At 41.4% G+C, this 12281-nt stretch overlaps 1 protein-coding gene across 2 annotated transcripts in view; it reads right to left on the reverse strand.

Moving 5' to 3' along the window:
* Positions 1 to 2924: 2924 nt before the first annotated feature.
* ATP23 (ATP23 metallopeptidase and ATP synthase assembly factor homolog) overlaps positions 2925 to 12281 on the reverse strand; it is a 28123-nt gene continuing 18766 nt past the window's right edge. For both annotated transcript variants that reach the window (XM_036761902.1, XM_036761903.1), the window contains exon 6: positions 2925 to 3416. In XM_036761902.1, the coding sequence (XP_036617797.1) occupies positions 3213 to 3416 (204 nt within the window). In that variant the 3' untranslated portion in view covers positions 2925 to 3212. The remainder of the gene's footprint in view (positions 3417 to 12281) is intronic.

The raw sequence follows: 12281 nt of genomic DNA on the forward strand, positions 1-12281 counted from the left end.
ACACTACAGATCTAGCAGAGTAGTGCCCCGTGGAGTCCAGCAGGAGCACACGGCATCATCAGAAGACACGATTAGGAGGAGCCCTTCATTATTAGAAGTTTAGGTTGTCTTTTTAGAGATGTGTGTCTTGGCCGTATCTTTTCCCTACATGTGTAGCCCTATGCGTTGCTGTCATTGCCGTTCCATTGGTTCAGTCATGTCTGACTCTTCATGACCCCATTTGGCGTTTTCTTAGCAGAAATACTGGAGTGGTTTGCCATTGCCTTCTCCACTTTTTGCAAATGAGGAAACTGAGGCAAACAGGGTGAAGTGACTTGCCTGGGGTCACATAGCTAGTAAGTGTCTGGGGGCAGATTTGAACTCAGGAATATGAGCCTTCCTGACTCCAGGCCTGGCACTTGTGCACCATGGCACCCCCTAGCTGGCCTATACCCATGCACCCTAGTCATTTGTCCTCCTACATAATACATGCCCTTTCACACGTGCTCTGGTCATGTGCTCTCTATATGTGCACCCTGGCCATAGGTTCCCTATGAATGTGCTTCTCCACACTGAGTCCCTAAGTGTGTCCACTCTTTCCCACCGGATCTGTGTTTGTGGGAGAGTGAGATTTATGAAGAATGTTTTATTGTTACTGCTCTTACTACATCATTTCACTAATGCTTTTGCTCTGAAGTAAGTCTTTCTAATAAAGGCAAACACAACAGGGTGGGGAGGGGGGAGAACTGATGCATTGAGTGAATGTGGAACCACAGAGTACCCTGATCCTGGAAGAGCAGTCTCTGAGGGAGCGACCTGTCATGGGAGTTGGGGGATGCCCCTCGGCTCAACAAGTGATTTCACAATTTCTGAGCAAGTTGCATAGAAGGTCAGGGCAAAACCAGGAAGGTGAATCATAGACTGTTAGACCTGAAAGGGACCCAATGACTTCTACAAAGTCACCACGCTAGGTTCTGAGCTGGGCCCTCCACCTCCCAGTCTATTCTCTCCCATTTTCTTGTTACTCTTGTGGTCATCGACATAGCAGCTGCACAGATGAGGAATGGACGCAATCTCCTGCTACTGACAAGGGGTCATGTCAAGTACTCAGGGACCCTCGTGTCAAAAAATACTCCAGGGCTCTCATGCCTCATGGAACTCTCTTTTACTGACACTCTCTTTTCTTCCATTAAGTAAAATGGTAACTTGTTGTTGTTCAGTCATTTCAGTAAGGTCTGACCCTTTGTGACCCCATTTGGGGTTTTCTTGGCAGAGATACTGGAGTAGTTTGCCACTGCCTTCTCCAGCTCATTTTACAGATGAGGAAACTGAGGCAAACAAGGTTGAGTGACTTGCCCAGGGTCACACAGCTAGTAGATCTCTGGGACCACATTTGAACTCAGATCTTCCTGACTCCAGGCTCAGCGCTCTACCCACTGTGCCACCCAGCTGTCTCCAAAATGGTAACTACTAGTTCTTAATGGTTAAAGTTGTTACTCAAATGAATATATCCTCCTTTCCCTGTATAAAGAAACACAAAACACTTCTAAGCATATAGGATATAGAGAAGAACCAAAGATAAGCTGTACAGCACAACAAGGTGTGGTCCAGGCTGTCTGTATAGGAAACTTCCAAGGTAAAACTTTGGAAAATTCATTGCATTGCCTGTACTTGAATTGCAATATATTGGAAGTTGCCCAAAGTGTGTGATTTAAAGAAACCCTCAATTACCTCAGACACTTACAGGCCATGGACAGAATCCAAGAGCTGACTGACTGAAGACCAGAGATCCCACCCGCATTACATTAGGCATTGGGCAATGAGATACAATGGGGAAAACAGTGGATACGTAGCCAAAGGACAGGGGTCTGCATCCCAACTCTGCTACTTACTAGCTACATGACCTTGGGCAAGTCAAGTCAACGAGCATTTATTAAACATCCACTCTATGCCAGGCACCATGCCAAGCACTGAGAACATAAACACAAGCAGAAAGAAAAACAGTTAAGAAAGGCAAGGCATTCAATTCTCTGCCTCATTTCCCTCATTTGTAAAAAGAGGAAGTTGGACAATGTGGCCTTCGAGATCCTTCCCAGTTCTAATTCTGTGACCTATCAAACATTAAGGTACGCCAGTGATTGCTTCATTCAACAACTACATGAGGGAGATGAAGACAATTTCTAAATGGACCCAACTCTCCCTGGTCATTTCACTGAAATTATTTTGTTATGATATTCACTGGTTTTTAGTTTTTTAAGGGATGTCATTATTTTTTAGCCCTAAAATTAAGAAACATCTGCTAATTTGCTAAGAAAGAAGAGGAAAACATATACGTCAAGTTGATTATACTGAAAACCCACTTTACTCTGCATGATGAGGCTTTAAATAGAATAGATCACCCATGGGTTTGTAAACCCTGAATTACTGACATTTAGGTGCATAGATTTGTACTTTTAGAGTCCAAATTTCAACAAAGTCCAACAAAGTCACCAATATATCCCAGCATGCTGAAGGGGCTTCCCTCACTTCATCTCTTCTCTTTAACCCTCTCGGGTAGGATTTATGGGAGGCCATGAACAGGAGTCACATGGAGAGAATAAATCGCCTATGAGAAAACACCACCTATGGGTGACGCCAAGTTTTGAGATTAAAAGAAGGAGCTCACAAGACTGGTCTCTCTCTTCTCAGTAATATAAGATGTGAGGTCTCAGCTAAGAGGGTGAAGGTAGAGAGGTGTGCGAAGCTTGAGGAGAGGTCTGGAATAGCTGCTGTGGGGAGTAAGAGGGAATCAGTCCAATAACAGAATTACTCTTTCACGTATAAAATGGAAATTCTACCACTGGCCACCCACCCATACCACAGAGAAGTGAATGTACCTCACAGGAGGTTCTGAAACAAATTTTTCAATAATCTCATGTATTAAAAAACACCACCAGCACCACGGCTGTAGAAAATATTCAAATCTCATTTATTTGCCATTAGAAGGTGATATCACAAATACTAACCTCTGAAAAGGCAAAAAGTCTCTGCCTTGAGGCTTAAAAATATCCAAAAATCCAAGACAGTTTCATTTCTGCCTATCTATTCATTTCTCTGACCAACAAACAGAATTTACCTCTCTTGTACGTGGATCCATACTTACATGTTAATTTTTATTTAAACATGTCAGTCTATGAACCATATTTTCTCCATGAACACTGTAGTTACTGCACACAAGACGATACCCACGGTCTTCATACATTTGAGTTATAGCGGTCTCGGTTCTGAAAGTCTCGATGGGCATGCTTTGCATCACTCTTACTGTGTGGTATCCTTCCAAAAGGCTCATGGTCATTAAAACAGGATTCAAAAACTTCATCGACAGCCTTCTGCGCATCTTCTTTGCTAACTTTTCTAACAGCCAAAATGGAGCGAAGGGCTCTGTCTCGGACACAAGTCTAAAGAGAATGAGAAAGCTTACTCAGAAAACAAAGCAGCATTTTACACAAAGCAGGTTAAAAGAAATATCCTCCTGAGAGATTGACATAAAGGAGGGTGAGAAAACAAAAATAGACCCTTTTGAAAAAAATTTCCAGGGCATTTTGAGGCCATCACCAAATTATTAAAGAACCAATAAAAACTCCTTCATTTAGAGCTCATTTTCTAATTACAGAGAGAGGCAGCATGAGAGAGTGGACAGAGAACATCTCTTGTAATCCAGGAGGAGTCAAATCCTGCTCTGATGGCTGTGGGGCCCTAGACAAGTCAACTTAGCCCCTGGGCAACTCTGGTAAGACCATCAACTGCAGAGCAGAGAAGGTGCTGATGTGCACTGGAGGAGTGACTTTCCTCACCCTAAAGTTCCAATCTCAAAGACATCACAGGTTCAGTCCCAACCAAAACATTTCTAATCACAGGCACCAACAGGCACACTGCTACAAATTTTCAGCTAAAATGTTCAATTTGCAAACAATCCACAGAAAAGCTAGGGTAAACTTTTAGCATTTTTCACAAAATAATCAGGTGAACATCATATGAAGCAACTTCTGTTCCTAGGACTCTCTTCCTTGATTCTTTTTCTGACCAACTATTGGCTAAATGGCTTTTTCCTACAACATCTTATGTGCTTAGAGTCGACAGGAAATCATGCCCATACACACAGAAAAGATCACAAAATTTTCATATTCTTTTCAAAAGCAAGAATCCAAAAAAAACCCATTACTACATGGCCTTTAAAAAAAACAGAATATTCTTTGTCTAAGCATAAAAACTCTTGCGTTTCTATTCAAACTATCCATCTAATAGCAAACCTTTATTAAAAAGTAGACAAAAAGCTTTCAGGCCTCATCAATTTTGAACCTTGTGCACAGTTCTACCACTCCAATTCTTGGTGAGTTTTTAAAGATTTCTAACCCATTTCAGAGAGTAACATTTTTTTTTCCCTCATCCAACAGGTCCTTCAGAAAGCTACCATTTGACCTTGATCTGAGTTTCTTGACTTCGATCTTGTTTCTCCTCATCTTATTTGATAAGTTCAGGTAGAAAAAGATAAGCACAAGTCGTTATTCTGTCATTCTCTTATGTACATATTTAGTATTCTGTGGACTGCTGAACAGGTCAGCACAAAGACGTTTTTGTAAATACATCAAAGTATCAAACTGTAAGATGGGCCCATCTCTGGCAAGCTTACTTGAAATCATTTTTGGAGCAAGTTCAGTAGCTGCCTGGATGACAGGGATGAAATACACAAAAAGTCTTGGTGCAGTTTTCAGCTTTGACAGCTTAAACTTTTGGGAGGTCCTGCACACTCTTATCCTGTTCCCATACAGTTTAATTTCTTCTGCCAGGTTTTTCTATTTTGAAAGATTTTCCTTCCACAGTGCGGAGATTGTGAGAATTCAGTCGTGCGACAACCACTAAAAATGGATGGATCCACGGGCAACTGTTACCCAACAACAGCTCTGTGTGGGATAATGCTCTGGGGGAGGTTCCAGTATGGTTGATCGGTTGGACTATCAACTTGTTTGTTTATGAAGGATAGGAAGCTTCAGTCCTCTGAATCTTATCTTTCTAGGAATTGATAGGGGCTCATTTTGGCAACCTTCAGTTTCCCGTCTCTACCGTTTCTACCATTCCCCTGTATGATCAATTAATCAAGCACTGCCATGTGCCAGGCACTGTGCTCACTAGATTCTGCATTAACATAGTATGGGATCCTGAGAGACAACCTTGTCCTAATTCCCAATGGCAAGGACCTAGACTGTATTACATTATCCCATCCTTCTCATATAGATGAAGGTGAAGGACTATCTTACTCAGGCTGGAAGGGCAGCAGCCACTCATGGCCTTGATCCCACCGCTCATTCGCATGGAAGCTTTGCCCTGTTCCATTTCCAACTTGGGTCGGTTCACCCCTAATCAAGCAGCCTGAAGTCCCACCACTCCCCAGTGAAGGAACCCACAGCTTTTCCCCAAACTTTCTTGTTTTCCAACGGTACCCTCCTTCCCACATCCCCTGAAGGCTAGTATACACCAAGCTCCCTGGAGCCCCCCAAATTGGTTTTAAATGTAGTATGGACCCCTGATAGGCTTACCTACAGCTGCTCAGAACTCCCAAGCTCAGCCATCACTAACCTTGGCCCCCTGGGCAGCAGCGAGTGCAGACACACCAACACACCTCACCTTTTTTCATTGGTTTTTTATTATTGCTATCATTATTGTATTCACAACATGGGAGATTGACAACACTCTGCCCTGTGTTTCCCAACATTAGGTTAATACACAGTTTGACATCTACTATTTATCTGAGTAGTCTCAGTTCCAATCCAATTGCCACACTGATGACACAAGTTGTATCTTCCCCATAATGACAAACAATTTAAATCATAATTCCAGGGATTTACCTACAGACAGCTCCCCATTGAAACAAACATGTCTGTGCAGACTTCAAATTGTGTGTATATTACTTGATTTTAATATTATTAATAACAATTACTGACAAAGAACTGAAAACAAAGTAAAGACCCATTGACTGAAGAATAACTAAATAAACTGTAGTATGAGTCTAACAGAATATCACTGTCCTGTAAGAAACAAGATGAATACAGAGAAGCCTGGGAAGACTTACACAAAACGATAAAAGAAAAGTAAGTGGAACCAGGAAAACAACATTCACAATGAAAACACAAAGAACCACCACCACAAAAGAACCAAAACTGGATGCTGTTTAATTATAAAGAACAAACTTGGCCCCGAAGAAGAGATATTAGAAGACACCCCACCCCCAACAATTCTTCTGAAGATACAATGATCCAGAGATATGGAACAATGCGTGTAAAGTCAGATATTTTCCAATGTGTTTTGCTAAACAGGTTTTGCTGAATTTTTTTCTCTTTAAAAAAAATTTTTCTTTTTAATAAGTGATGACTCTCTGGGAAGTGGAAGGGGAGAGATGCTGGGGAAATCTGAGCAATGTAAAAACAAAAGACGCAAATAAAAATGTATTTTTGAAAATGAAAATAGCTGACACAAGTAGAGAGCTTTACAATTCCAAAAAGTTTTACACGCCTTCTCATTTGATCCTCACCAAAAAGAACCACACGGTGGAGCTGGTATAATTATCTCCCTTTTACAAATGAGGAGACTGAGAATCTGAGAGGAAAAGAGACTTGCCCTAGGGCACATCGTGACCGACAGACAAATCTAGGGTTCCAACCTCAATCTTCTAACTCCGCGCCCAATGCTCAGTCCACTACGCCTGCAACAAAACATGGGGGTCCACCCCCCACCCCACGGCACACAGACCACTCACCAAATAAAAGGCTCTCCCCACCAGCTTCCCAAACTGGAGTATTCTCCTCCCCGAAGCATAAAAGTGGGGACTTTTCCCCTCCCTAGGTTACCGCCAGCTTTCCCCCATCTTCCTTCCTCTCCAGTAGTCCTCATTTTCCCACCACGTCTGCTGCAGGAGAGTATACTTTCATGTGCAGCGAGCTAGAGGTTCATTCATTCGTGCCCCGTCAGAGGGTCACAACCATTCTCCAGAATCCACCTTTTCTTTCCACCTCCCAGCCCAAGGACACAATTATTTCCTTTACAATTCTCTTGGTCTCTGGAAGACAAAGATTCTTCTCTGTCTGGGGCTCGGCTTCACTCTCTTTGCTATTATCCATCATCAACCTGTCATGGCCAGGCAGGATGTTCCCTCTTTGCAGTATGAGTCCCTATTTCCCTCCCTTTCCGGGATTCAGAATACACAACAGCATGGTCAAAATAATCATCATTTAGCCTTGAAAAGTCTTCCACTGTCTTCCCTGAGCCAGGTGATATAGTATTGGATTTAGAGTCAGAGAACTTCTACTTACTCCTGCCCAAGCAACCCTGGGCTTCCCTGAGTCCAGATATCACATATCACTTCTTTGGGTCTCAGTTTCCTCATGTAAAATGAAAGGGTCAGCTCAGATGATTCCTAAGGTCTCTTTGAGCTATAAATCCTATGATCATGACAAATTTTAAATATTAAGAGCCTACATCCACAATTTATGACAAATCAAATGACCCAGGGAAAGTTTTCTGAAACTTTTATGAGACCATGTCCTCATGTGGAAAATGGGAATAATACCACCTATCTCACAAAGCTGTTGTGAGGACTAAATGGGGTGATATACATAAAGCATACTAAAAATCTTAAAGCCCTTTCTAAATGTCAGCTGTCACTACTATTTTTTCATGTAAATAGTATTTTACTTTTTCCAATTACATGTAAAGAATTTTCAACGTTTTTTTAAGATTTTGAGTTCCAAATTTTTCTCCCTCCCTCTCCTCCACCCCCCCCCCCGCATGCAATCTGATATAGGTTATAGGTGTGCAATCATGTTAAACATATTTCCGCATTAGTCATGTTGTGAACGAAGAAAGAGAACAAAAGGAAAAAAAAACCACAAAAACAAAAAACAAAGAAAGTGAAAATGGTATGCTTCGATCTGCATTCAGGCTCCACAGTTCTTCCTCTGGATATGGACACTGAGTGAGCACCTTGTTGGACCAGAATCTCTTAAGAGGATTAGTAGGTGTGGGTGTTTGGTGACATCCACTGTTAGAGGGAATGAACACCTGCATCAGTGAGATCGTAGATCCACCGGGAGCACTGGAGTATACCTCATGGTACCAGGTACACACCCAGCTGGTATGGATCAAAGATGATCGCTAATGCTGATCTGTAAAATGGGTACGGTAATGTTTACATCCTCTCACAGGGTGAGGATTGTGAGCAACAGGGCAAGCTAGGTGGTGTGGGTAGAGTGCTAGACTTGGAGACAAGAAATCCTGAGTTTGAATCTTGCCTCAGATTCTTACTCAAGTCACTTAATGTCCCTGTGCCTTAGTTTTCTCATCAGTAGAATGGGCTTGATAATAATAGCACCTAACTCCTAGGGTTGTTTTGAGGATCAGATGAATAATATTTGTAAAGCACTCTGAAAATCTTAAAGTCGTATAAAATGCTATTATCTTTTTAAAGAATTTATTTTAAAATTTTATTTTTAACACGCATTTTTTTAAAAATTGGGTTCCAAATTCTCTTCCTCTCACTCCTCCCTCACCTGCTTAGAAGGCAAGCAGTATATCAGTTATACATGTGAAGTCATAAAACATACTTCCATATTATTCCAATGCTGTGAAAAAAAAAGAAAAGAAGCAAGAAACACAGAGAAAGTAAAAAGTTATGCTTCGATCTACATTCAGACTCCATCAGTTCTGTCTCTCTGGAGGTGGACAGCATTTTTCATGATATGAGTCCTTTGGAATTGTCTTAGATTATCTTGCTCAGATTAAGTCTTTCACAGTTGATCATCATTTCTGTTACTGTATACAGCTGTCTCTTGGTTCTGCTCCCTTCGCTGTGCATCAGTTCATTTAAATCTTCCCAGGTTTTTCTGAAACCATCCTTCTTCTCATTTCTTATAGCACAATAGTATTCCATCACAATCATAAGCCAAACTTATTCAGCCATTCCCCAATTAATGGGCATTCCTTCAATTTCCAATTTTTTGCCATAACAGAAAGAGCTGCTATAAATATTTTTGTACATATAGGTCCCTTTCCCTTTTCTTTGATCTCTTTGGGATACAGATTACTAGGTCAAAGGGTATGCACAGTTTTATAATCCTTTGGGCATGGTTCCCAAGTGTTCTCCAGAATGGTTGGACCCAGTTCACAACTTCGCCATCAGTTAAAATGCTATTTTCAAATGAGGCAATCTCTCTCTCTCTCTCTCTCACACACACACACACACACACACACACACACACACACACACACACACACACACCATTCTGTCTGCCTCAGCGTAAAATAAAAATATTCACACCTACCTTGCAGCACTGTTGTGAGGATCAAATGAGATAATATAGTAGATGCTTCATAAATACTTGTTCCCTTCCCTGCCTCACTTTCTTCTGACACCTCAAGGAAACCAGAGGTACACACAGGCTGTCCACTCACCACCTCTTGCTCTTGACATGCAACCAGCCCACTTCGTTTCAATCATGTATCCCACCATGATATCCTTTTTTTTTTCAGAGTCCATCTCTACCTTCTTCTCTGTCTTTCCTTCCCTCTCTCCTTTTTCTTGTATGTGTTGTCTCCGCCCATTAGAATGTGACTTCCTTGAGGGTAAGTTCTATTTGGACCTTTCTATCTTCAATCTTAGCACGGTGCCTGGCACTTGGTGTGCACTTTGTTGTTGTTGGTCAGTTGTTTCAGTCACGTCCAACTCTCCATGACCCCATTTGGGGTTTTCTTGACAAAGATACTACAGCAGTTTGCTACTTCCTTCTCCAGCTCATTTTACATATGAGGAACTGAGGCAAACAGGATTAAGTGACTTGCCCAAGGTCACACAGCTAGTAAGTGTCTGAGGCTGGATTTGAATTCAGGTCTTCTGACTCCAGGCCCAGCATTCTATCCACTGAGCCACCTAGCTGCCTTAATAGATAGTTACTGACTTGCCTTGTTGTTGGCTTGACTGATCCTTCCAGCTGCCAGTGTCCTCCCTAACTACCTGGTATTTATGCTGTGTATACTAACAGATGTATTTAAAATGTAAAGTTCCTAAAAGTTGGATTATTTCATTCTTTGTGTTTGTATCCCCAGTACCTAGTACAGAGAAGTCACTTAATTCCTCATTTCCTACAACTGCCAGCCTGCTCACATCCACCATGCCCCTGTCCACTGCTCCGAGTAATACCAATTTTTAACTCACAGCCATACACCAGCACCAGTAAAAATATCTGGTTTTTGTTTTTTATTTTTAAATAAATGTCTTTGTTCCTGGGAGAAATTTAGTGTCACTAAAGTTCCCTCTTAGTATTTTCCTGAAAGCAATTCAACCAGACCTTTTATTTATTCCTGGGAACAATTTCCTATTTACATTTTCCATCAAAAATATATATACTGATGAACAACAATAATAATGGTATTTATGTAACACTTTAAGATTTGCAAAACACTTTACATATTATTTCATGTGATCTTCACAATAACCTCATGCGGTAGGTGCTATTATTATCCCCAAGGTCACACAGCTAGTGTCTGAATCAGGATTCAAATTCAGGTCTTCTTGACCCCAAGCACAATAAACTATCAGCTGCTAAGCTCGAAAGACTGTCCATCTTTATGAATGTCATAATGTAGACAGGAGACGTTCTTCATCCACTTGGTTTTTCGTGTGTGGGTCATTCAGCCGAACTCTTAGATGTATTCCAGGAGGTTCTGAAGGCTGCTGAGACTGATGCAAACAGCAGAATGTCATTTGCGAAAAGGAGCATTTGGAAGCCTTCGCCATAACTAAGTGACCTCTTCAACGTTGGTGAGCATTTATCTTCCTCTTTTATTACTCACCCGATATCAGGATCAGTGTCACCGAAGGTTACTACCCCTGTTGTATAGTTCAAGTTTAAGTTTGATACACAGACGGGATACACTTTGTTGGATGATGGCATTTTGGTTCACTGAATCAAATGCTTTTATACAGTCAACAAACCCCAAGCAGTGGAATTGTATGCTAGTTACATCTTTCGGTCCACTGTAAGATGAGGAAGATGTGGTCTCCTGTGGACTATCATTGGCAAAGGCCAACCTTCTAATACCCTCATCAAGGATGCCCAAACTAGATACGCAAATTACCCTTCTAAAAGGTAATGTAGATGGGAAAGAAGGCACAAGGATCAGCAATTATTGAAGTTCTCTCAGTTACCAGTTACTTTGTGATTTTTCTCTCTCTTTAGATATTCTGAAAATCAACAAATCCTTCCACACCCTCAGAACTTTATTACCACCAGCAGAGTCCTATAGCACTAAACTATACAGCAGTGAAAATAAAAAAGGATTACAAATCTCCAACATTTAGTATGGTATAGTGAAAAGCCAGTTTAAATGCTCACTCCATGCCAGACACCGTGCTAAGCACTGGGGAGACGAAGAAATGCAAAAACACACCCTCAAGACACTAATGATAATAAAGATGATGATGGTGAGTACAGTCAACATTTATAGAACATGACCATGCACGTGCCCACTGTTCTGAGTAATGCTAATTTTTAATCCACAGCCATACGCCAGCAACAGTAGAATAGTCTTGTCTTTGTTTCTTAGCAAACGTGTCTTTATCGCTGGGGGAAAATTTACGGTCATTAATGTTCCCTCTTAGTATTTTCCTGAAAGCCACAGCCAGGCCTCCTATTTATTTCTAGGAACAATTTTCCTGGTTGCATTTTCTATTAAAAACATATATGCTGATGAAGCATATATAATAATAGCAGCCTTTGTATAACGCTTTTAAGGTTTGCAATCCCCAGAACACACCAGGAGGACAGGTGCTATCATTATACTCAGTTTGCAGATGAGGGAACTGAGGCTGTGAGGAAGTGATTTGCTCTGTGGTACACAGCTAGACTAGATTTGGGGTTCAAAGTACCAGAGCCAGGATATGAACTCAGGTCTTCCTGATTTAGAATCCAGCAGAGCATCCACTGCGCCACCTCGCTGACCCAGAGTCAGAACGCTACGGCTCCAATCCCAGCTCTATTCTTTATTAGTCATTTGTCACCATGGCCAAGGCACAGATCCTCCCCTTCCTGTACAAAATGGGAATGGTAACATTGCCCTATCTACCTCAAAAGGCTATTGTGGGGAAGGCACTTTATAAGCTGAAAATCACGATATAAACTACAATCACATCCATTCTACACAGGCAATGTCAGCACTAATCTTCACAGCATACAATACTGCATATCCACTTATCTCTGACACTGCTATATAGCTAT

The sequence above is a fragment of the Trichosurus vulpecula genome, chromosome 5 (genome assembly GCF_011100635.1).
Source record: "Trichosurus vulpecula isolate mTriVul1 chromosome 5, mTriVul1.pri, whole genome shotgun sequence".
NCBI classification, from domain to species: domain Eukaryota; kingdom Metazoa; phylum Chordata; class Mammalia; order Diprotodontia; family Phalangeridae; genus Trichosurus; species Trichosurus vulpecula.